This window comes from Eumetopias jubatus, unplaced genomic scaffold, assembly GCF_037043125.1.
Source record: "Eumetopias jubatus isolate StellerSeaLion01/CBP00866 unplaced genomic scaffold, mEumJub1_p1.0 scaffold_1, whole genome shotgun sequence".
In the NCBI taxonomy this organism is placed as follows: Eukaryota; Metazoa; Chordata; class Mammalia; order Carnivora; family Otariidae; genus Eumetopias; species Eumetopias jubatus.
In genome coordinates this window covers 154222816-154250257 of record NW_028274807.1, presented here as the reverse complement: position 1 = coordinate 154250257, position 27442 = coordinate 154222816, and the positions used below count along the sequence as shown (strand labels likewise).

General features: G+C 36.6%; 1 protein-coding gene and 1 pseudogene across 1 annotated transcript in view; one reads left to right on the top strand and one right to left on the bottom strand.

The window, feature by feature from the left end:
• Positions 1–27442, bottom strand: part of FBXL2 (F-box and leucine rich repeat protein 2) — a 122018-nt gene that overhangs the window by 50822 nt on the left and 43754 nt on the right. Inside the window, 1 exon segment of the mRNA XM_088026802.1 lies at positions 1223–1297. Coding sequence (XP_087882928.1) covers positions 1223–1297 — 75 coding nt within the window.
• LOC114212306 (eukaryotic translation initiation factor 1 pseudogene) lies at positions 23448–23785 on the top strand (annotated as a pseudogene).

The following is a 27442-nucleotide window of genomic DNA, read 5'->3' as shown; positions in this document are numbered from 1 at the left end:
ACCTGTCTGGGATGGGATCAGAGTCTCTCCATCTGGTAACCTAGAGAAGTAGGGGAAGGGCCGCCACAACTGACTGTTAGCTCTTCTAGGGAACACCAGGTTCGGTAACTCACAGGAAATTGTGTGGGCTCATCTCACTGTTAAGCATGATTATTTCCTTATCCATTAAAAAAGATACAAAACATAAACTTTGGCAAAAACACTTGATGAAAATGCTATATGAGGAACTGAATTAAAATACAACTCCATGACTACAACTGAATTAGCTAAACTAGAAATGAATAAGGTTTTCCCAACATTGCATAGATAAACTTCACAATCTCCACATCCTTAAAAGAGTAGTCTAGATAATTATTATGTGCAGTGAATATTACTTCCTTCTTTTTGGTTATAAATTGTATTTAATCTAAAAATTGTTTTAAAATAAGCTTTTCTCATTTGGTCAGGCTTACCACTCTTACATGGGGATATTCACATATTTCCAGATAAATACATGAGAATCCTAGAATTATAAAAGGTTTTAAGGATTATTTTGCTTCTTTATTTTATAGATAATAAAACTGAAGCACTAAGAGATTATACAGCTTAAGTGACTGAGCTGCAGTGATATCTCAGGTCTCCAGCTTCACTCCCGAACCCATGTTTCTGCCATTTCTCCATTCTTGATGCTGAATTAGAATTCTCAGTGGATCTTTCAGATCAATAAATATTTGTCAGGAGTCTCCTAAGATTAAAGCACTGAACTGGGTGTTAATGATGCAGGTATAGGGCTTTAAAAAGCTGAGTGGTAATACCAAGGTTATAGACATGAACAAGGAGGAAAAGTACTTTGCTACTGATACAGAGCCAAAGCAAAATACAAGCAGAATTTTGGTCTTGATGTACATAGATACCTTTTTTTCTTCTTTATTACACCTTGACATCTTAATATTAAATCTAAATGCAGCAAAAGAAAAGGGCAGGAAAGAGTGACCAGTTTACTTATCTTTTTAAAAAGTCTCTTATCTAGGGGTGCCTGGGTGGCTCAGTTGGTTAAATGTCTGCCTTCGGCTCAGGTCATGAGCCCCACGTCAGGCTCCCTGCTTAGCAGGGAGCCTGCTTCTCCCTCTCCCACCGCCCTCTACTCATGTTCCCTCTCTCACTGTATCTCTCTCTGTCAAATAAATACATAAAATCTTTAAAAGAAAAAAAAAGTCATTTATCTAAAATAAAGCTAACTTACCTCTACATCTGTTTGAAAGTTAAAAAGGTCTATTCTTTGCCAGTTGCTTCCATCCAGGGCTAGGATGTTCCAGGCCTAGGGCGTGGGAGGTAGAGGAGAGATGGGGGTGAAAGAGATACACTAAGTGAGACTGTTAATGGAAGTCCTGATTCAACCTTTGTATTTCCAAACTTTTATTCTTGATATACATTAAGTGGATAATCAAATATGGAATTATGATAACACTGTGTTATATTAAATATAAAAGACGACATTTAAAGTTAACTGCTTGGGGCGCTTGGGTGGCTCAGTTGGCTAAGCATCCAACTCTTGATCTTGGCTCAGGTCATGATCTTGGGATCCTGGGATTGAGCCCCGAGTTGGCTCTGCGCTAGGTATGGAGCCTGCTTAAGAGTCTCACCCCTCTCCCTCTCCCGTTGCCCCTCTCCCCACTTACGCACGCACGTTTTCTTAAAAAATTAAATTAAAAAAGTTAACTGCTTGCTTGAACTAAAACTAAAATTCATTCTCATTCTAATAAAACTCAATATTTATTGATTGATAAAAATCTGGTTAATACTCTACCTTGGAAATCTGTGCACATCGGCACAAAGTTACTATATCCAAGAAGGAAAATATTCTAGGAAGAAAGGGGAAAAACAAAAAAATGAGATGGTATTAACATTTTAGAATATTTACAACTTGAAAGATAAAATCTAATGCGCCATCTGGATATATCATAAGTTTTTTCAAGATTCCTCAATTTGCAATACACAAGCTCACTATAATTCTGCATCACTACTGTGAAATATCAAAGGCTCACATGTTCCAAAGCTGTTTGAGACTCACTATACAAATCCCCTTAAAACAGAACCCATTAAACTTTTATGTCCCTTGTTCTATGACATGGACATGGGACAGTAGATCATAACTTGTCCTATTCAAAAACCAATTCTCTAATCTCCTAGACATTAAGCCTGGGGAGAGCTAAATCCTTCTAATTCTCATGTCCCTAACATACAGTACAAACTCCTCTTCTTGTAATAGATGTACCAAATAGGCTCAGATGCCTGAGCCTCAAATAACACAGTCAAGAAAGATTCAGTGATAAAACCCATTTGGCTTTGATTTGTTCACAGGGCAGAAAGATGGAGCCCATTCACTGGCAAGTTCTACAGTGACCAGTTTTTCCTGAGCAAAAGCCAAGAACCACAGAAGATGGTAAAGATGGGGAAAAAGAAAAGCAGAGCCATAAACAAAAACCTAGTTGACATCAGTAGTGCCCTTAGAGGAAGCAGTAGCTGTCAGGATGGCAGGGGTCTGAGTGAGGTCCCAACATAGGCAGTGGACATGAGTTGCTGATGACAGCAGACTGGCAAATAGCTGCGTGTGTCTCAGTGCTGTGCAGTAAGAGCTGCAAACAAAGAGCAGCTTTTCTGCGAGAAGAAAGGTGAATGAGGATGAGGTCAGGGACAACAGGATCTCAATTCTCATAGTCCTAGGAGATAAATATGAGAGTTTCCATCTCTGTGTAGAAGGGGGAGAAGGTAAGATGGTGAACAGCCACCTATCAAGTTCTTCAAAATTCTCCAGAGATAACAATCAGTGGTCAGTTGAAAATCCATAGGCTCAGGGAAGGATAGGAGATCCATAAAACACCAGAGCAATACCCTACAATAATGCATACACAAGCAGCACCACAGGGCTAGTGGTGCTATAGATACCATTCTACAGTATAGGCTCCAATCATTTTCTAGTTAAAAGCAAAGGATAGAAGCATAAGGGCTACACTGACCTTAAAAGATTGAATGGAACTTTGTATATAGGAAAATGCTGGTGGCTGAAAATATGCACTAAAGTATATGCTAAACATATTTCAGGGTGTCTGCAAACACCTACATTGCCTCTATGGAAATACATCTTGCCCCACCCACAGGCCTTTCTGCCTCAAACATTCATGTTCTGTGCCATATGACCATTCCACAATGAGCCACAACTAATAACTAGCTCCCTAAAAGACCAAGGACCAGATAGAGAAATGAGTATGGTAGAATATTTCATGCTGGGGTTGGGTTCTAAAGTACGAGTCTAGGTGAAAAAGGAGTTAGCTAAGTTTCCCTTGAGAATCCCTTAAGACTGTACCACCTTGGAGACCACATTCTATCACCTCTTGGTAAGAACAATTGCCCTGATGTTAATAAAGACAGCTAACTTTGATTATGTATTTACTATGTGCTAGCCACAGTTTATGTTAGTCATTTAATCATTTCGACACTGTTACGAGATGCTATTATCTGTTTTTTGGAGAATGACATGGAGCACAAAAGTTAGGTGGTCACTGGGTGATGGGCATTAAGGAGGGCACATGATGTGATGAGCACTGGGTTTCATACACAACTGATGAATTGTTAACACTACATCTGAAACTAAAAAAAAAAAAAAGAAAGGTTAAGTAACCTGCCCAGGTCATACAGATAGTAAGAGCAGAGCTAGGATTTGAACCCAGGTAGTCTGGCTTGAGAGCCCAAGCCTATGACCACTACACACAACAGCCTTAGAAAGTTTAACACAGCTGTTTTTCCCTCAGGACTGGACTAGATGCTATTTTTTCAACTGAAGAGCAGATGAAGTAATTGTGCTTAGTGAGCATGCTGTATGGAAAACACCTATCTTTGAATGCTAGAATCACAGTAACTGAAGCAAAATGCTCACACATCCAGACACACATGAGAATCAACAGCTGGAACAAAAGTTCACATTACTCCTCTCGTGCTTCCTACCAAATTTTATGGTTACTTAATGAAAAAGTAGATTGCCTTTAGTGTTTACCTTATTTTCCCTCTTCCCATCACCCCATAAATGTAGGTGAATTTGCACAAGTTAAATAGGCATGATAGAACTCCAAACTGCCAAATGCAGCCTAAGCCAAATTCCTGAATCATGTTTCAGTGAATAAAATAAATGCCTTGAATGACATAGCCTGGGACACTGACAATAGAAACAGAGATACCTAGAGGAGTTAGAGCCATGGTAAATTGAGTTCTGGCCTTTCCAAAGCATCTTTTTTTTTTTTTCCTGGAAATTGCTTCCTACCTCAAATGTGATAACTTCACCCTTCATTAGGAAAGCACTGCAAAGGCAACTTGGTTATCAACAAAGATATATAGGGGTATAGAGGAGTGGATGTACTTCTGGACTTTGTATTCTATTCCCCTGGTCTGTTTCTCTACCTTTGTGCCAATGAGACTGTTTTAATTATGAAGCTTTGTAAGTCTTGAGGTCTGGTAATGTTAAGTCCTTCAACTTTGTTCTTCAAGATTACCTTGGCTATTCTTTGTTCTTAGAATTTCCACTTACATTTTAGAAGCAACATGTCAATTTTCACAAGAACTTTATGAAATTTTTACTGGGATTACATTGCAGTTATAGAAATTTTGGGGAGAATTGAAATCTTTACAATATTAAGTCTTCCAATCCAGAAACATGATATATTTCATTATTTATTTCGGATGTCTTTCTCATAGTAATTTTTGTAGTTTTCCACATTGACACTCTGTTCATCTTTAGATTCCCCCTCACTGGTAATTTGATGTGTTTCTATTAAAATGGAATTTAAAAATGTCATTTTCTGTTTTTTTTTTTTTTTTAAGCTCTATGCCCAAAGTGGGGCTTGAACTCATGACCCCAAGATCAAGAGTCACATGTTCCACCCACTGAACTAGTCAGGTGTCCCTTCAATGTCATTTTCTAATTGTTAATATATATATATGCGCAAATATGCATATACATTTCCAAATATTTAGCTTGTATCCAGCAACATTTCCAAATTCATTAATAAATTCTAATGATTTTTTAAAGATTTAATTAATTTATTTGAGATAGCGAGAGAGAGAAAGAGAGCATGCACACAAGCATGAGTGGGGGTGGGGAGGGAAGGGCAGAGGGTGAGTGAGAAGCAGGCTCTCCACTGAGCAGGGAGCCTGACACAGGGTCAGTCCCAGAACCCTGGGATCATGACCTGAGCCTAAGGCAGAGGCTTAACCTACTGAGCCACCTAGGTGCCCCAATTCTAATGACTGTCTACATACAGAATCAATTCATTTGATTTTCTTCCTTTCCAATACTTTTCTTTGTCTTGCCTTATTGAAGTGGCTATGATCTCCTCTAGGGCCAATAATGCTAAGGAAAGACAGCTTTTTTTCATTGCCATTTCAGAGAAAAAACTGTCACTTTTTAATCACTGATTAGATATTTACTATAGGGTTTTTCCCCTACCTTTTTGACTTTTAAAGTTACTTTGTTATACCCTGTAAAAGGTTTTTGTCCATGCATGATTTAAACATCTTTAACATTCATTCATCTAAGAATTTATTAAAAGAGAAGATAACACACAGAATTCCCATATATTACCTCCGATCTTGACACAGTTTCCCCTATTATTAACATTTTGCATTAGTGTGGCACATTTGTTACAACTGATAAATACTGATACATTATTAACTAAAGTCCACAGTTTAGGTTAAAGTTCACTCTTTGTATTATACAATTAGTTCCATGGGTTTTGACAGATGGATGATGACATGTATTTGCCATTACAGTATTATATAGAATAGTTCACCAGCCTAAAAACCACCTGCTTCACCTGTTCATCCCTTCCCTCCTTCAGATGAAGCCCTGTTAACCACTGGTCTTTTTAACATTTCCACAGTTTTGCCGTTTTCCAGAATGTCATAATTGGAATCATATAGTATGTTCCTGTTCAGATTAGCATCCTTCACTTAGCAATATGCATTTAAGGCTTTTCTTTGTCTTTTAGTGGCAAAATAGATCCCTATTTTTTATTGTTGTATAATATTGAAACTGATGTACCAGTTTATCCATTCATCTATTTAAAGCCATCTTATTTGCTTTCAGTTTTGGGTGATTATGAATAATTTTTTTAAGATTTTATTTATTTATTTGACAGAGAAAGACAGCAAGAGAGGGAACACAAGCAGGGGGAGTGGGGAAGGGAGAAGCAGGCCTCCAGCTGAGCAGGGAGTCTGACGCAGGGCTCTATCCCAGGACCCTGAGATCATGACCTGAGCCGAAGGCAGATGCTTAATGACTGAGCCACCCAGGCGCTCCTGATTATGAATAATTCTGCTATAAACATTTGTATGCAGGTTTTTGTGTGGATATGTTTTCTGCTCAGTTGGAAAAATACCTAGGAGTAGAACTGCTAGATCATGTAACCTTATGTATAGCTTTGTAAGAAACTGCCAAACTGCCTTCCAAAGCGCCTGTACCACTTTGAATCTCCACCAGCAATGAATGAGAGCCCCTGTTGTTCTGAATCTTGTCAACATTTAGTATTGTTAGATTTTTAAATTTAAGCCATTCTAAATAGGTGTAGTGATATCTCATTGTTTAGTTTTTAATTCCTTAAAAACATGATACTAAGCATCTTTTCATATGCTCATTGTCATGTGTATGTCTTCTTTGGTGAGGTATCTGTCTAAATATTTTGCCCATTTAAAAAAAAAGATTTTATTTATTTCACAGAGAGAGAGAGAGAGAGAGAGAGTACATGCAACGGGAGCAGCAGGTAGAGGAAGAAGCAGGCTCCCGCTGAGCAGAGAGCCTGACATAAGGCTCGGTCCCAGCACCCTGGGATCATGACCTGAGCCAAAGGCAGACGCTTAACCCATTGAGCCACCCAGGTGCCCCGATTTTGCCCATTTATTAATTGGTTTGTTTTCTTGTTGGATTTTAAGAGTTGTGTATTTTGGACATCGGTCCTTTATCACATATGACTTTGACAAATATTTTCTCCAAGTCTGTGGTTTGTCTTTTCATTCTCTTAACACTCTTTCTAAGCTTTTAATTTTAATAAAGTCCAACTTACCAATTTTCTCATTGATGGATATTTTTGGTATTGTATTTACAAATTCATTGCCAAACCCAAGGCCACCTACGTTTTTTTCTCCTATGCTTCTTCCAGAAGTTTTTAGTTTTGCATTTGCCATACAGGTCCATAATCCATTTTGAGTTGATTTTTGTGAAAGATGTAAGGTCTGTGTTTACATTCTGCCTTTGCATATAGATGTCCAACTGTTCCAACACCATTTGTTGAAAAAGAGAGCTTCCCATTAAATTGCTTTTTCTCCTGGGTTGCCTGGGTGGCTCAGTGAAGCATCCGACTCTTGATTTCGACTGGGGTCATGATCTCAGTGTCATGGGATCAAGCCCCACGTCAGGCTCTGCACTCAGCAGGGTCTACTTGAGATTCTCTCTCCCTCTGCCCCTCCCCCTGCTCATGCATGTTCTCCCTAATAAATAAATAAATAAATATTTTTTAAAATTGTTTTTGCTCCTTTGTCAAAGATCAGTTGACTTTGTGTGGCTCTATTTTTGGGGTCTTTACTGTGTTCCACTGATCTATTTATTATTTCACCAACAACATACTGTCTTGATTATTGTAGCCTTTACAATGTCTTTAAGTCAAGTAGTGTCAGTCCTCCAGTTTTGATCTTTAGTATTGTACTGGCTTTTCCGAGTCTTCTGACTTTCCATATAAACTTTAGAATGAGCTTGTTGATATCCACAAAATAACTTGGTGGTATTTTGATTGGGATTATGTTTGATTCTACAGATCAACTTGGGAAGAATGAACACTTTAACAACACCGGGTCACCCTATCCAGGAATATATATCATCTCTCCATTTATTTAGATTTTGATTTGTTTTCACTGGAGTTTTGGAGTTTTCATCATATAGATTCTATACAAATTATGGTAGATTTATACCTAAGTATTTCATTTTTTATGCTAATGTAAATGGTATTGATTTTCACTTCAATTTCTAGTTGTTCACTGATGGCATATAGGAAAGCAATGACCTTTTACATATTAACCTTTATCCTAAGAATTTGCTGTAATTGCTTGTTATAGAAATGTTTTGCCACTTCTTTGGGATTTTTCTCCATACACAATCATTTCATTTACAAACAAGACCAATTTTATTTCTTCCTTCCTAATGTATACCTTTTCTTTCCTTTTCTTATTTAATTGCATTAGCTAGGACTCTGGTCCAGTCCTATGATAAATAGGAATGGTAAAAGTGGCCATCCTTTTCTTATTTCTGATCTTGGGGAAAAAAAATTGAGTTTCTCACCATTAAGTACAGTGTTAGCTGAAAGTTTTTTGTAGACATATTTTTTTAAATTTTATTTTATTATGTTATGTTAGTCACCATACATTAGTTTTCGATGTGGTGATCCACAATTCATTTTTTTTTTAAAGATTTTATTTATTTATTTGAGAGAGAGAATGAGAGATAGAAAGCACGAGAAGGAAGAGGGTCAGAGGGAGAAGCAGACTCCCTGCTGAGCAGGGAGCCCGATGCGGGACTCGATCCCGGGACTCCAGGATCATGACCTGAGCCGAAGGCAGTCGCCCAACCGAGCCACCCAGGCGCCCTTCATTTTTTTCGTATAACACCCAGTGCTCCATGCAGTACGTGCCCTCCTTAATACCCATCACCAGGCTAACCCATCCCCCCACCCCCCTCCCCTCTAAAACCCTCAGTTTGTTTCTCAGAGTCCATTGCCCCTCATGGTTCGTCTCTCCCTCCCATTTCCCCCACTTCATTTTTCCCTTTCTTCTCCTAATGTCGTCCATGCTATTCCTTATGTTACACAAATAAGTGAAACCATATGATAACTGACTTTGCTTGACTTATTTCACTTAGCATAATCTCCTCCAGTCCCATCCATGTTGATGTAAAAGTTGGGTATTCATCCTTTCTGATGGCTGAGTAATAGTCCATTGTATATATGGATCACATCTTCTTTATCCATTCATGTGTTGAAGGGCATCTCAGCTCTTTCCACAGTTTGGCTATTGCAGACATTGCTGCTATGAGCATTGGGGTGAGGTAGTAAAGCTCTATGCCCAACATGGGGCTTAAACTCATGAACTCAAGATCAAGAGTCACATGCTCTACTAAGCCAGCCAGGCAGCCTGTTTTTTTGTAGATATTCTTGATCAGGTTAAGTTCCCCTCTATTCTTGGTTTGATGAGAGTTCCTGTCATGATGGACATTAGTATTTGTCAAATGCTTTTTCTGCAGCTACCGATGACCGTATAATTTTTTTCTTCTTTAAACAACTGATGTGATGGATTACCTCAATTCTGGAATGAAGCATTCTTGCATACCTCAAATAAATCCCACTTGGTTGTGGTGTATAATTCTTTTTATGCATTGTTCAATTTGGTTTGCTAATATTTTGTTGAAGACTTTGTATCTACGTTCACAAGATATAATATTCTGTAGTTTTTCCTTTCTATAATGTCTTTATCTGGTTTGGGTATGAGGGTAATGCTATCTTCATAGAATGAGTTAGGAAGTCTTCTGCTTCTATTTTCTGGATGACATAAAGAATTGGTATCATTTCAGGGTACCTAGGTGGCTCAGTTGGTTAAGTGTCTCACTTCAGCTCAGGTCATGATCTCAGGATCCTGGGATCCCTGCATTGGGCTCCCCAATCAGCAGGGAGTCTGCTTGTCCCTCTCCCTCTGCTCCTCCACCTACTCGTGCTCTTTATCTCTCAAATAAATAAAATCTTTAAAAAAATTGGTATCATTTCTTTCTTAAATGTTTGCAGAATTCACCAATGTAACCAGCTGGGTCTGGTGCTTTCTATTTGGGAAGGTTATTAATAATTGGTTCAATATATTTAACTGATATATGTCCATTAAGTTTATCTATTTCTCCTTGTGTAAGAGTTAGTAGTTTTTGTCTTTCGAAGAATTGGTCCATTTCATCTAAGTGATCAAATTTGTGGACATAGAGGAGCTCATAATATTCCTTTATTATCCTCTTAATGTTCATGAGATCAGCAGTGATGATCCCTCTTCCATTTCTGATATTAATTTGTGTCTTCTCTCATTCTTTTTAATCTGGCCAGAGGTTTGTCAATTTTTTTGATATTTTCAAAGAACCAATTTTGGTTTCATTGACTTCCTCTATTGTTTTCAATTTCATTGATTTCTGCTCCATTTTTTATTAGGTCCTTTCTTTTGCTTGCTTTAGACTTCTACTGATTCTCTTTCTCTAGTTTCCAAAAATGGAGAATCAGATTATTGTGCTTAATCACATGGAATGATTTTCAAATATACAAACAAATCCTATATTCCTAAAATAAACCCACTGGTTATAATTATTAGGCTTTTTATATATTGCTGGATTTGACTTGCTAGTTTTATTCAGGATTTTTACATCTACACTCATGACAAATATTGACCTGTAATTCTTTCTTATAACATCCTCCTTCAGTTTGGTATTAGGGTTACGTTGGCCTCATAAAACTGCTCCTATACTTTGAAAGAGTCTGTGTAAGATTGGTATCATTTCTTCCTTAAATGTTTGGAAAAATTCAAAGAAAAGCTTTCTGGGCTTGTTCTCTGCAGGAAAATTTTATTAATAAATTCTATTTAACAGATAATTTTCCATTGCTTCTTGGCCTTTTGGCTAACGCAAGTGTAGTAACAGATAACTCCAGATTTTTAATTTCTTCTGATGTTTAAAAGCTGTGTTTTTCAAGGAATTTTCCCATTTAATCTAATTTCATACAGTTGTCAAATGCATTCCATAATTAAGTCCATAACTACTTTTAAAAATTGGTAATGTCCCTTTTTTGGGATCACTTCTTTTTCTTTTCCTTGATCAATCAAGCCAGAGAGTTATCAATTTTAGTAATAAAAATTATCTTTGTTGATTTCTCTATTTCATTAATCTATGTTCTTATCTTCATCAATTCCTTCATTATAGTTTCTTTGAATCTGCTGTTTTTCCAGTTACTTGAGATGGAACTTTTGATCATTGACTTTCATCCCTTCTTTTCTAATTCATGTATTTAAAGCATTTCCCTTAAGCACTACCCCCAAAATTTTGATATGCCATACTTTACTGTTTAGTTTGAAATACTGATTTCCACTGTGATAACTTCTTTGATCCGCAAATTTAGAAATATGTAGCTTAATATTTTGTTGTTCTTGATTTCTAGTTTAGTTCCACTGTTGTCAGAGAACATACTCTAGATAATGTCAATTCTTTGAAATTTGTTGAATTCACATTATGGCTCAACATATAATCCATTTTGATAAGTGTTTCATGTACATTTTAGAAGAAAGTGTGTTCTACAGTTATTGGATGTAGTGTCCTATATATGTCTAGTTGGTCAAGTATAGTTCAAATCTCCTATATCCTTTCTAATTTTTTTGTCTAATTATTCAATCAGTTACTATAAGTCTATCAGGAGTATGTTAAAGCTCTACATATAATTATGGATTTGTCTATTTTTCCCTTTAGTTTTGCTTTATATATTTTCAACTTATTTTATTAGGTTCATCAAAACTTAAGATTCCTCTTGCTGTCCAATTGACCTTTTATCACCAAGAAATGTCTCTTTGTGTCTAATACACACCTTGCCTTAAGGCCTACATGGTCAATGCTAACATAGCCACAACAGCTTTTAATATTTCCATCTTTTACTTTCGATCAAACTGTGTCTGTTATTTTTAAAACTCCAGTTTAACACAGTTTGTCTTTTAATAGGAGTGTTAAGCTCATTTACACTTAATCATGGATATAGCTTGAATCTACCATCTTGCCATTTGTTTTCCATTTTCCCCAACTGCTCTTTATTCCTTTACTCTCCTTTTAAGAATTCTTTAACCAAATAAATGATATTTATGTCTTTGGTGGTTGCTCTGAATACAATACATCCACATTTCAGTCTAGTTTGAATTAATATACCTCCACAGCCACAACCATAATATACTCTCATTTAATCTTCTCTTATCTTTTGTGTTGTCATATATTTTACTTGACATATATTATAAACCAAATAGTGTTATGATTTTTGCTTAAAACAATTATCTTTTAAATAATTTTTAAGAGGTAAAAGGTATTTTATATTTACCCACATACTTACCATTTATGGTGTTCTTCATTCTTTCCTGTACATGATTTTCAGCTCCCTTCAGCCTTAAGAACTTCCTTTAGCATTTCTTACAGTATGGGAATGTCAGTGATGAATTCTGACAGTTTTTCTTTACCAGAAAATGCTTTTATTTTTAAAAGGTAATTTTGTGGGGTGGCCTGGGCAGTTAAGCATCCAACTCTTGGTTTCAGCTCAGGTCATAATCTCAGGGTTTTGAGATCAAGCCCAAGTCAGGCTCCATGGTCAGCACAGAGTCTGCTTAAGACTCTCTTTCCCTCTCCCTCTGCACCCCCCCCCCGCCCTCTCTCTCTTTCTAATCCATTCCCCCACTCCCTCCTCTCTGGTAACCATCAGTTTGTTCTCTATAGGTAAGTCTGTATTTGTTCTCTCTTTTCCTCTTTCTTGTTTGTTTCTGACATTCTACATATGAGTGAAATCATATGGTATTTGTTTTTCTCTGACTGCCTGATTTTGCTTAGCATGATACTCTAGCTCCATTCATGTCATTGCAAATGGCAAGATTTCATTCTTTGTATGGCTGAATAATATTCCATTGTATAAATATACCATTTCTTTTTTATCTACTCATCTATCAGTGGACACTTGGGCTACTTCCACATCTTGGCTATTGTAAATAATTCTGCTACAAACATAGGAGCGCATGTATCCCTTTGTTTTAGTGGGTTTTTTATTTCATTCTTTGGGGAAATACCCAGTAGTGTGATTGCTGAATCACAGGGTAGTTCTATTTTTTTTTAAACTATGGTCAGTTAGCCACTGTATAGTACATAATTAGTCCTTGATGCAGTGTTCAGCAATTCATTAGTTAAGTATAACACCCAGTGCTCATCACATCTTTCTACACTTTAAAGGTGTCATTCCATTGTCTTTTGTCTTGAATTATTTCTTACAAGAAGTCAATGAAAATTCATATTATCATTCCATATATATATCTTAAGATTTCTCTTTACCTTTGGTTTTCAGTAATTTAAGCATAGTGTACTTAGGTGCTATTTTTCACTGTATTTATTCATTTGGCATTTGCTAAACTTCCTGAATCTGTAGACTGTTATCAGATTTGGAAAATGTGGGGCTGTTTCTTTAAGCTTTTTTATGCCCCATTCTTTCTCTGGACCTCCAATTACACATGTGTTAGACCATTTGATATTACAAGGTACTAATGATGTGTTAAGTTTTTGCTATCTCTTTTCTCTCTGTATGTCACTTTGGATAACTTTTATTAATCTATGTTGAAGTTCATTGATCCTATCTTTTGCAGTGTCCAATCTGAAAAGCTTAACCAATTTTTTTAAAAAAATTTTAGTACTGTATTTTTCAGTTCTACAAATCCCATTTGATTCTTTTTAGAATTTCCCCATCTCCTGAAATATCCCACCTCTGTGCGGAGTGTGGAACCCAACATGGGGCTTAATCTCAGGACGCTGATATCAGAACCTGAACCAAAACCAAAAGCCAGACACTTAACTGACTGTGCCACTCAGGTGCCCCTCTGTACTTATGATTGTTTCTATTTTTTGTTTGCTCATTTGTTGTTTTTTTTTTATAGATTCCACATGTAAGTGAAATTATATGGTATTTGTCTTCAACTTATTTCACTTAGCATAATACCCTCTAGGTCCATCCATGTTGTCAAAAATATCTAGATCTCATTGTTTTTTATGGCTGAGTAACTTTCCGGTGTGTGTGTACGTGTGTACACAACTACACACCTTTATCCATTCATTTATCAATGGGCACTTAGGTTGTTTCCATAACTTGCCTACTGTAAATAATGATGCAATAAACACAGAGGTACATATATCTTTTCAAATTAGTGTTTTCATTTTCTTTAGGTAAATACTCATTAGTGGAATTACTAGATTGTATGGTATTTTTACTTTTAATATTTTGAGGAAACTCCATAATGTTTTCTAAAGTGGTTGTATTAATTTATATTCACAGCAACAGTATATGAGGGTTCCCTTTTCTCCACATCTTTGCCAACATTTGTTATTTCTTGTCTTTTTGATAATAGCCATTCTGCAAGTGTAAGGTGGTATCTCATTGTGGTTTTGATTTGCATTTCCCTGATAACTAAAGACGTTGGGCATTTTTTCATGTATTTGTTGGCCATCTGTATGTCTTCTTTGGAAAAATATCTATTCAGGTCCTCTGTCCATTTTTAAATCAGATTATTTGGGTTCTGAGTATTGAGTTATAGGAGTTCTTTATATATTTTTAATATTAGCCCCTTACAGATATATCCTCTCCATATATATTCTCCCATTCAGTAGGTTGTCTTTTTATTTTGTTTATGGTTTCCTTTGCTGTGCAAAAGCTTTTTATTTTGGTATAGTCCCAAAAGTTTCTTTTTGCTTTTGTTTCCTTTTCCTGAGAAGACACATCATAATCTATAATGTTTTGTAACAGTTGTTTTAAAGTCCTAATATACTAATTCCAATAACTGGGTCATCTAAAAGTCTGCTTACATTGACTGCTTTCTCTTGCTCATGGGTCACATTATTCTGCTTACTTGTATGTCTCATAATTTTAGGCTGTATTCCAGATATTGTAGCTAAAAGAGTAAAGCATGTCATATCATTTTGGCTTATTTCCCAGAGTTCAAGCCGTTTCCTCTATCTGCTCATCCAGAATCCTTCTTGAGTTGAGCTGGAGCTGGGTCACAGCTAAAATTAAATTTCACTTGTATCTGGCTCATCTCCAACTTCCTGAGCCATACCTAACATTAAAAATATCTTGTCAGTTTATGATCTAGAAGCAGTTTCAGATAGCTCTGGTTTGCCTTTGGATTTAAGTCTGGCAAGTATTCTGAATCCCATCATTGCAAGAATGATGGCCTAGACAATTGCTCCCTGCTTATAAGCCTTTCCTCCATCCCTGTCTTCTTGGCAAAACTTGGTGGGACCAGGGAGGAGTGGAGAGGAACTAATGAGAAAGAACTGCTAGACCAAATTATTTGTCCTTGCATTTGAGTCTCCAAAGCATGGGTGATTTAGCCTGTGTCTAGAGCAGGCCCATCTGTACCATGACCAGGCATCCACCACCAGGTATAGTGGTGGATAGCCCTTTATAGGGCTTGTCTCTCTGAGAAATTCAGTTCATTCAGACCTCCTCTTGTCCACTGCTCTTTGCTTGCCCTATAGAAAGTATGACTTTTAAATTTGTCTGTAATTTTTCTTGTGATTAGCATAAAAGTCTTTCATGTCCTTCCTAAACAAAAGCAGAAGTCTCTATAATAATGTTTTTTTAATCTTAAGGCCTATCTTACATTAATATTTCTAAAGTCGAAGTTAATCAACATATCTCCCCCCAAAACTTAAATCACTTTAACTCTGATCACCATCTTTCCATCATCCAACTGAATCCATTAACAATTATTCTTGAATTGTTCATGAAATCTTCCATGTTAGTTATTATCAATATTATCAATATTTTCTTTCTTTTTCTGAGGTCAATACTAAACAGTATTTACCCACATGGTTACATTTGGTTTGCCAGTTTGTTTCTCACACATTCCTTCTGAGATCAAACTTATTAGATTTTATCCTTTAACAGTTCATTCAGACAGGTGAGTTCCAAAAGTTGGAACGTTTTAACTGTGATTTTAAAAACTGAGGTAAATTTCACATAACAAAACCATTAAAGTATACAATTCAGTGACATTTACTTCATGCACAATGTTGTACAACCATCACCTCCAGCTAGTTTCAAAATATTTTCATTACCCCAGAAGAAAACACCATGCCATTAAGCAGCCATCCTCTAATCCCCACTTCCTCTTAGCCCCTGGCAACCACTGACCCACTTTCTGTCTCTGTGGATTTATCTATTCTGAATACTTCATATAAGTGGAATCATGCAATATGTGACCTTTGGGTGTGGCTTCATTTCTTAGCAAAATGTTTCTGAAGCTTATCCACATTGCAGCATGTATCAGTACTTCTTTCCTTTTTATGGCCGAATAATACCCTACTGTATGTATATACCACAATTTGTTTATTCATTATTGATGGACATTTGGGTTGTTTCCACATTTTGGCTATTACAATGACACTATTTGTGTACAAGTATCTGAATTTTCGATTCTTTTGGGTATATATCTAGGAGTAGGATTTCTGGGTCATGTGGAAATTCTAACTTTTTGAAGAACTGCTAAAAACTGTTTTCCACAGTGGCTACACTATTTTATGAAAAAGGCTTTTCGTTCTAGAATGATTATTTAGGTAGGTAAAGAATTTTAGGTTTACATTTCCACTGGCACATAGAAAATATTTTTTTTCTACTCTTTGCTTCTATTGTTCCTGATGAGAGATCTATTGGAAATTTAATTGTTAATTCTTTTAGGTAATTTTATTCTCTGAAGTTCTGCTGTTTCATTGTGCCTACGTACAAACTTTATTGATCCTGTTCAGGACCCACTGTGCTACTTAAGCTTGAGGATTTACATCTTTATTCCATTCTGAAATATTTTCAATACTATTGCTTCAAATATTACCTCTTCTACATTTTCTCCATATTCTTTGTCTATAATTTCCTTTACACATATGTTGAATCATCTAATCCCACCTTTTGGGTCTCTTAGCCTTTTCTATATTTTTATTTCTTTGCTGAATTATGTTAAATTTCCCATCTCTATTTTCCAGTTTCCTAATTCCATTTTTAGCTTGATCTAATAACTGTTTAATCCATTTACTCTACCTTATAGTGGATCATTTCCTTAGGTAACTTGTAATATTTTATCATGACCATTTTCATCTGATTATTGACGTGTGGAAAGCTCATGCATCTTGGTTTGTGAAATGTCCCTATGAAATTGTTTAACATTTGATTCTGCCAAGTTCTCCAAAGGTTTCATATTTCCAGCATCAATTTTACATTAATCTCTATGCTTGGAATTTGAATCATCCATACAGAAATTAGATTTTCCAAGAAAGACCTTTTCCCCCCAGAACCCTAAGCAGAAGCAAGGTCTTTTCTTTGTTTATTTAAGTCCCATCTTACAGGGTGGAGGTAACCTTTCCAGAGTCTCTGCATTATGTAGTGGTCACATATTTGATTCCTCTCCATGTACATGTGAGGCCTCTCATCTTATTTCCCTGGTGGCATTAAAATCCCCACCACTAGTTATTATAGACAGTCTGGTAGCTGATTTGCTAACCACTGCCAGTTATCAGTACACTAAGATTCTTTCTTTCTTGAACTATGTATTTGCTTTTTTGTTCTATTATAACCACGGTTTCTCCTTGTGTTTTCATAATAGCTCAATTATAAAGTTACAGGATGTTCCTTTGCTTTGATAACAATTAACAGCATGGTATACAGAATGCTCTAGGAGTAGAATGTCAGCTACCCTTCACCTCTATTACTACAGCAAAGAAAACTAGGTACATGAGCTAGTAGATTTCTGATAAGACACATGACCTATAGTGTTGAATAACCTGTTAAACTGGAATTTTGTGCTCTACCAAAAAGAATAAAAATTACATGCCTTATCTTTTATAGTTAGATATATGGAGATTTGTGAGGATTTTTAGTCTGTTTGTTTTATAGATTATAAAACTAACACATCCTGGAAACAATTTTTGTTGAGTGAAGAACATTTAGCTATAAAGGAAGAACATGAGACTTGAAGTTAAAAGCCTTGAAGTCTCAGATCCACACAGACCTTTTAAATTCCAAATATCATGTTTTTAAACAACTGTGGAATCTTGATTAAGTCACTCAACCTTTGAGCCTAAGATTTTTGATTAAAACTGTTTCTTTTACTTGAAAAGATTGTTTTCAGTATCAAGTGATTATGAAATTGCTACAATGTACTCAGAAAACATTCCTTTTTTCCCCAAAATAATAATCATTAGTAAACCTTAGACTGAATCAACAGAGGCAGAACGTTAAGGCCTTTAGGAAAGTGTGGGGAACTTTAAATGAATGTCAGTTGTTCTGCTAAGAATTGCTATGGGTTAAGAGTGGTAGTAACACCCAGAATATGACTTTCGGCATTTCTATATTTATATACTTCCTTCATATCCTTAGAACAGCTAGGATAACAAATAACAAAAAGTGATGCCAGGCCCTCCCTACATTGTTCAAAGAACTACCTACTTAGAATAATGCCTCCAAAGATGAAAATACGGGCTTCGTTTTTTTGTGCAAATGAGTAGTCTTTAAAATGTGGATACAGAAGGCAAAATTTTTTCTAAAGACCATTAAGCCTATTCTCATATACTAAGGTAGATCAGTAAAAAGAAAACAATTATGTTCATTTAGGAAATTAAATTTGAGGTTTCAGAGCATTGGTTTAGTGATGTTATCTAAAAGAGAAAAAAAAAACAAAACCCTAAAAGAGTTAACCACTTCAGGAATGTTTCTGAAAGTATACACACTATTTATACTTTTTATCTCAGTGTGTGAGAGCTGAGGCATGTTAACAGATTTATCTTTTTCTTTATTCATCTTTTTTATTGTGTCACTTACTAAAGCTGTTAAGCTTTTTAATTTAAAATATAATAAAGAAAAGACCTCAGAAAGAAAATGACTTCACAATAGCAAAACTAGCTTCACATGAATCTAGTCTCTTTTTGGTTTCGACCCTCCATATTTTTTTTTCTTTTTTAAAAATATTTTTATTTATTTATTTGACACAGAGAGAGACAGAAGAGAGGGAACACAAGCAGGGGCAGTGGGAGAGGGAGAAGCAGGCTTCCTGCTGAGCAAGGAGCCTGACATGGGGCTCGATCCCAGGACCCTGGGATCATAACCTGAGTTGAAGGCAGACATTTAACGACTGAGCCATGCAGGCTTGACCCTCCATATTTTAAAGGGAAGTTAAAACTAAGTTATTAAAGAGGCACCTCTCTGTGTCAAATAAATAAAATCTTTTTTAAAAAACTAAGTTATTAAAGTTTGCAATCATTACATTTCCTAATAAAGAACAGATACTTTTGTGGTTAATTTCCAATTATTCAATTACTACCTTACAAATAAAGATTTCATCATAAATATTGAACACTAAATAGTAGCTAAAATAAAACATATCACAAAAAGAAGTTAGTCAGCTTCTGACTAAAGTTATTTAAGACATTTTTTTAATTTTAATTTTTTTGAAGAATTTATTTATTTATTTTTTGAGAGAGAGTGAGCAGGGGGAGTGGCAGAAGGAAAGGGAGAAGCAAGCTCCCCGCCGAGCAGGGAGCCCGATATGGGGCTTGATCCCAGGACCCTGGGATCATGACCTGAGCCGAAGGCAGATGCTTAACCAACTGAGCCACCCAGGCACCCCTTAATTTTAATTTTTACGAGTTTTATTAAGTTCTTAATTCCAGTATAGTTAACAGTGTTATAAGCAGTTTCAGGTGTACAAAATAGCGAGTCAACAATTCCATACATTACTCAGTGCTCACCAGGGTAAGTGTACTATTTAATCCCCATCACCTATCTCACTGATTCCCCGCACCCTAAAAGACATTTTAACGAGAAGAGTGTAATCAAAGATCAGTGACTTCATGCAAATGCAAGAGGCTTAAACTATGATGAATCTACTTCTGCCATAATGCTAGTGATCTTAAAGAATCCACAACTGAGTTTCTAGAAGAAATATTTGACTTTTAAAATATAAGTCAACTGAATGATGGAAAAGGTGAAATTTTCCAAGGTTAGATCATTGCACCATGGAACTGGAGAAGGGAGATTTGCAAAGTCAACACTGGAAAGGAAATCCAGGTAGAATATATTATTTTTTTAAGATTTTATTTATTTATTTGACAGAGAGAGACACAGCAAAAGAGGGAACACAAGCAGGAGGAGTGGGAGAGGGAGAAGCAGGCTTCCCACTGAGCAGGGAGCCCGATGCGGGGCTCAATCCCAGGACCCTGGGATCATGACCTGAGCCAAAGGCAGACACTTAATGACTGAGCCACCTGGGTGGCTACCTGGCCCCAGGTAGAATATATTATTAAGATTGAATCAAAATACAATAAAGGATGAAAAAAGTAACTCTGAATTTTAATGAAAGTAATTTGAGAAGTTAACAGTGCACTTAGTAAGTGGTGATTCAAAAGGTTTGAACACAACAAATGGGAACAGTTCTGAATGAGAAGTGGGAAACAAAATATTTATAAAGATTAGAGATAACTAACCCTAAAAGACAGGCAAGGGAAGATGCAGTAACAAGGTGGTTAGGCACATGAGTAAAAATCTAATCAGGAGACAACTCAAGAAAACACTAAAATGTAGCATACCTTCTTATCTTTCAAACTTATCACAAATCTTTTTATTATGAATATTCCGATACATACCAAAGAATATATGACTTTGTAGTCCCTAATAGTAAGAGTGTATGAATCACTACTGAAACTTAAAAACTAGATCATTACCAGTATCATGGCATCTACTTTGTGTTCCTCTCTTATTTCCGTTCTCTACGTCTCAACCAGTATGTTCATGATTTCTGTTTTTTGTTCCCTTCAGGGTCAATGTATACATTACTAAAATGTGGCTTTTGATTTTGAATCTTAAAAAAATAGTACATGCTGTATAGTCTCTTGAAACTAGCTTTTTTCCCACTAGCATCATAACACTAAGACTTATCCATGCCATTTTGTGAGATTTTAGTACATTTCATTATATGTTTATACTTCACATTATACATTATATCACATTATGTTTATCATCTACATTAATAACATTCCATATTCCAGTCAATATTTGGTTGTTTCCAGTATTTTTGCTATTATGAATAGTGCTGCTATGAACATTTTTTTAAAGATTTTTATTTCTTTGAGAGAGAGGGAGAGAGCACGAGCTGGGGAGGAGGAGAGACAGAAGGGGAAAGGAGACGGATGAGCAGACCCCACGCTGAGCATGGAGCTTGATCTGAGGCTCGATCTCATGACCCTGAGATCATGACCTGAGCCAAAATCAAGAGTTGGACACCCAACCGACTGAGCCACCCAGGCACTCCTGAACATTTTTATATATGTCACCTGGTTTACATTTGCAAGAGCTTTCTTAGGGTACACTCAAAAGCTGCAATGCTGGGTCAATGCCAATGTTCAAATTTCATTTCCTAGCTTCCCTTGCAGGTACAAGTAGCCACATAACTAAGAGCTAGCCACAGGAAGGGGGCTAGCTGGAGGGAAGCCATGGTTGCAAACAGTAGAGCTTCCTTCCAACAGGTCTTTAATAACTGCAGAGAGCAGTAAGTAAACTTCTGTTGTGTTTTAGACATTAGATGATTATTAAATACATATGCCACATTAGCCTACTCTACACTAGTAAAAAAAGGGACACCTTAAAGTAGGGTGCTTCTAGAACAAAAATCTAAAATATGTGACATCTGCCTAGTGGCCGACAGCACAGGAAACACAGCTGGTAACTATGTGACACTATTGCCTGTGGTAATGTGGAGAGCAGACATGGTATGTAGATCTAATCTAGAGAAGAGGTTAGAAAGTGCCAAAAGATTAGTGACTAATGGCTTATCATTGCTGTATTTAGCAAGGCATTACAACAAAGAAAGTACTCAGGAAAAACTAGTTGGCTTGCAAGCAGAAATAAAAGGGGAGAGAACACAGAAACTGAAGGCCTTAGACTGTTGAAAAAGCCAATTATGTCTAAATACTAATTTCCAAAACTTAAAAGTATCTTGAGATAAAGGAGATTGCTTGAAATTCTCTGTTAAATAGATTAACTAAGGCCTGTAGCAAAGACTAAAGTTGCTCCCTTTCTTTCCAAGCCTATTATTGTTGCAGATGTCTCTGGAGAGATACCACTGAGAAAGAGAAGCATAGAGGCAAATGTAAAATACAGGAGGCCTGAGGCTGCAGTCTAGGAAGTAACTGTGGGTGGGGTTACAGGCAGAGGGAACTAACTAGAATCAAGCAAATCAGAACACTAGTGAGTTATTAAATTCTGTCAAAGAATTCATCCAAAATTTTGGCCTAAAATATACCACTTATAAACTAATCCTCAGGTCTCCAAAACTGCACAGGTAAGAAATGACTATGAAATAGGAAGAAACCCCAAGACAGGAAAATTCCCTAACATCCACTTCAGGTTAGTTATGAAAGATAATGGGCAAGGAAGAACCTTCCAGACGTTGGAGTTAAGGGTCACCAAAAACCAGTGGGAAGAGAGTTCTTCACAGAAAACAGAGTAGGAACTTCCCCTACTGAAGGCACAAGGGGGCCTCCTTAAAGCTGGCCTAGCAGAATCTCATCACTGCTATAGAACAGTGACTACTGTGTGTCTTACAATCTTCCCCTGCCCAAATTTTGTTTATTGCAATCACCCTGTCCCTGATCCGAATAAGGAGAGGGGAAGTAATTGGGGAAAGGTAACAAAATCATGAAGCACCACATGGAGATACGATGGAGAGGACTGCATATCAGCCAGAGATCCTAGACTTGGAGCTGGATGCAGTGAATGCATGGGATTTGGTTTATCTCTTGGGGGAAGAGGTGTGTTCTCTGTGGAAATAAGGGTCACCAATATGGTGATCTGGTTACCAGAAAGGCAGACCATGCAATAAGTGGCTAGCTGCTCACCAAATTTCATGTTTTTGTCTTTTCCTGGGCATACATGTCTAACTGTGTGCCCAGGAAGAATAGGGCTCTATGGATTTTGGAGAGCAGCTAGCTGCCTCTACTTTTGCAGCAGTCAGGTGGGGCTGTGTGGTTGGATTATTATCGAGTAAATGTGAGAACATGATATGTGCCACTTGGAATCTCCCAGCAGTCCTCAAAGTATGTTCCAGAGACCCATGACAATCATCTGAGACTCCTTTAGGGATTCAACAGGTCAAAACTATTCTCAATACAAAGACGTCATTTACCTTTCCTGTATTAACACTTCCACTGATGGTGCAAGAGAAATGGTGAGTAAAACTGCTGGTTCCTTAGCACAAATAAAAGCAGTGGGACAAAACTGTACTTAAGAGTCATTTTAGCCTTCAATGCCATGCCCTCAGTGTTTAAAACCAATAATAATAATAATAATAATAAACCCCCAAAAGTTTCACTTAAGAATGTCCTGGACATAGCAGAAACAAATTATTGATTTTACTGAATCTTGACTTTTGAACAAACATCTTTTTAATTTCTGTGTGACAAAATGGTAAGTACACATAAAAGGTTTCAAATGGTTTTTGGTCCCAATCATGAGCTCCCTCACTGCATGACGCTCCATCCCACCACTGTCCTGCTGCCGTCTTCTCCCACAGAGGAAAAGGAATCACATTGTATGTCCACTCTCAAGAACCTCCACTCTTTCTACCCCTTTGCTGATGCAAATTAAGGGTGATGATCTCCTTCCTGCTGGCACTGAGGATTATAGCCATATAAGAATTCAACAGAGAAATGGGAGGAAGACCTTTATTGCTGTCCAAGGGATCAAGGATGATTACAATAAAAAGCTAGAGAAGGTGTTTAAGAAGAAATTTGCCTGCAATGGTCCTGTAATTGAGCATTCAAAATATGAAGAAGTAATTCAGCTAAAGGGTCACTAGCACAAGAACATATGCCAGTTTCCCATAGAGCCTGGACCGACAGGACAACCAGCTGAAGGTTCATGGGTTTTAAGTGCTTTTGGCTCACTGAAGCTTAAGTGAGGATTTCCTTGCAGTGATAGAATTTCCCTTCTGTCCCTTGTCACAAGTTTAAAAATCTCACAGCCTGTGTAATGAAACCATTTGGTGTCTACTTTTAACTTGGACTAGTGTAACTCGTTCATGCAATAAACTGAAAAGAGTCAAAAGAAAAAGTTTCACATGGTTGTCTTAGGGAAAAACCAATTGAGCTATGAGCTAAACTAGCCACTTTTTTTTAACTAGTCACTTTTTTTAATGAAACATTTTAACATGAAAGAACTGACATACTACAATAGCCAAACTGTGGAAAGAGCACAGATGTCCATCAACAGATGAATGAATAAAGAAGATGTGGTATATAGATACAAGGGAATATTATGCAGCCATCAAAAAAATGAAATCTTTCCATTTGCAACGATGTGGATGGAACTATGGGTATTATGCTAAGTGAAATACGTCAATCAGAGAAACATAAATATCATATGATCTCACTGATATGAGGAATTTGAGACAAGACAGAGGATCATAGGGGAAGGGAGGGAAAAATGAAACAAGACGAAACCAGAGAGGGCGACAAACCGTAAGAGACTCTTAATCTCAGGAAACAAACTGAGGGTTGCTGGAGTGGTGGGGGTGGGAGGGTTGGGGTGGCTGGGTGATGGACATCGGGAGGGTATGTGCTATGGTGAGTGCTGTGAATTGTGTAAGATTGATGAATCACAGACCTCTACCCCTGAAACAAATAGTACATTATATGTTAATAAAAAAAATTAAAAGAACTACTGACATAAATTATGGCAATTCAGACTAAAGTACGTAACAGACATTTTCTAAAAAATGAAGTGAGGCTGCCACTTCAAGGAAAATTGTGCCAATGATAAAAATCAAGCTTTTGAGTAAAAATTAGAATTTTGGAAAACTTGTACTGGCTACCATGAATTGTTGATGTCCCAAATCTTTTTTTTTTTTAATAAAGATTGTATTTACTTATTTATTGAGAGAGATAGAGAGTATGCATGCGAGCGAGCAAGTGAGTGAGCCGGGGTGGGGGAGAGCGTGGGCAAAAGGTGAGGGAGCCAGAGAATCTCAAGCAGATTCCACACTGAGTGCACAACTGATGTGGGGCTCAATCTCATGACCCTGAGAACAGGATCTGAGCCAAAATCGAAAGCGTGATGCCCAACCAATTTGAGCCACACAGGTGCCCCGTCAGTGTCCCAAATCTCGATATTTTCCAAATGATAATTTCATGATGTTTCAAAATCCACTTTGAATAAGGAAAAGATCTATTCAAAGTACAAAGACAAATAGAATTTAACTTAGTAAAGTACAAAGGGTTGATTGCCATGGTTTTAAAATTCCAGTTTGCAACTAATCTTTAAGAAACTGCCACCTGTCAAGTTTAGATGACACATCAAAATATCCATAATTAGATGACTCAGCATTAAAGTAATCTTCCCTTTTCCAACTACATATACAAAGCTTTATGGCAGAAGCAAATGAAATAACAGATTTAGGATAATCAGGAAAAGAAAATGTAAACACAGAAGATTATATCCAGCAAAACTGGTTTTCAAGTATAAAGAGCACAAACTGGTATCAACGTATAAGACCTTAGAGAATACTGTTCCCATGAACCCTTCCTGAAGAATGAATCTTCTGGAGAACAAGCACCAGACAACAAAATGACTACACAGCCCTTAAATAAAGACTGGTGGTGAGCATTAAATAAGCTCAATGAAAGTTAAAAGAGAGAAGATATATGATGGCTATACATATGATAGTGTAGATTTAGTACAACCATTTAAAAGCAGGGGTGAGGAGTAAGAGAGCATATGCAAAAAAAGTCATTGTTTTCAGTAACTATATTGGTAAAAACTATATTGGTATTGTTATTCTGAGGCTATGGTGTCTGTGATGTAGATAAAGCAAATAAGCAAATATAGGATATTCAAATTCTATAATCCCCTGTGTCAGAACCAGGACTATTAGTGTGGAAGAAAGGAGATGCAGACGTTCAGATTGATGAAGTAATGACAGTCCTGAATTTGCAGCAGATATATCACTATGAAATTATGAGTTTCTCATCTCTGTATATATGTTCACCATACTGAAAAGGTCTAGAAATACCTCTAGCAATGAGACTGTAGTCCTGAAATACCCTTTCCCACAAAAAGAAACCAACGCTTCTTGAAAAAATGGCTGATTCCAGGTCTGGAGCAGGTAATATATGAGATGAGCCCCATACATTTGTGTATTTGTCAGGAAGGAAACTATCAAAACTACTAGGGTCATGTAAAAGGACTCAGCAGTCAAAGACCTTTTGAATTTCAATAAAAGTGATAATAGCAATCAATTGAAAATCATTAAATAGGTTTAAATTCATAAACTTATAATACTTGTAAAAAATATAAGTCCCCTTCAGAAGATAAGAAACCAATTTTTATTTTTAAGTAGTTTCAGACTTACAGAAAAGTTGCAAAAATAGGGCAAGGAATTCTTGTGCACTTTTCACCCAGATTTCCCAAGTGCTAACAATATATTGCATTTGCATTTTTCTTTATATATATATATATATATATATATGTTACATTAATTAAACAGGGAGGCTATTAGACTGAGGTGGTTCTAATGTTGTGGTAGCCTACCTAAGCAACCAAAAATCTAAGCCTTTAAATGCCCCAAAATTACAAAATCAGAACACTAAGGACAACCAATCATAAAGAGCAAACAAGGTTTTAAGATATAGCCAATCAGATAACTTCTTTTCTTTGCTTTCCTACCTTCTCTATAGAAGCCTTTCCCCTGGCTCTGATTGGTAGAGCACTCCCAACCACCCCCGCTTTGGCCGTCCCAAACTGATTCTTGCTCAAAAAAACCCTTACAGTTTTTAATATACCTCAGCCTATCTTTTAATAAATATCATATACACAGATATATGTCATTGTCTCTGAAATATGAGAGCAAGCTGCAGACATGTTCACTGACCTCTAAATACTCAAGTATCTCCTAAAAACAGGATGTTCTTTTTCAAAGACACAGTACAATGATCAAAAAAAGGACAGTAATACAGTATTATTTAATCTATAGAACTTATTAAAAATGTGCCAATTGTGCCATTAATGGCCCTTAAAACAAAAGAAAAACATTTTTTTCTGGCCGAGGACCACATACTGCAGTTAGTTGTCTTGTCTCTTTAGTCTCTTTGATTCTGGAACACTCGGCCTTTCTTTATCTTTCTTGACTTTAGTATTTTGAAGCATACAGGCCAGTTACTTTGTCGGATCTCCCTGTGTGTATCCGCTGTTTCCTCATGATTAGATTCAAGTTATTAATTTCTGTCAGGAATGCCACAGAAATAACATTGTGGTCTTCTTGGTCATCACATCAGGAGACACAAGGTGTCCATTTGTCCTATTATTGGTGATGTTAACTGTGATCATTTAATTAAGATGATGTCTGCCAGACTGCCTCATTATAAAGTTACTATTTTTCCCTTTGTAATTAATATAGATTACTGTGGAAGATTATTTGAAACTATGCAAATGTTTTTTTCCCCAAATGTGATACCTTCACATATCTCACTTTCAAAAACTGGTAAATAAACAGAAAGAATCAGGCATTTAACCTTTTTTATGTAAACTGTAAC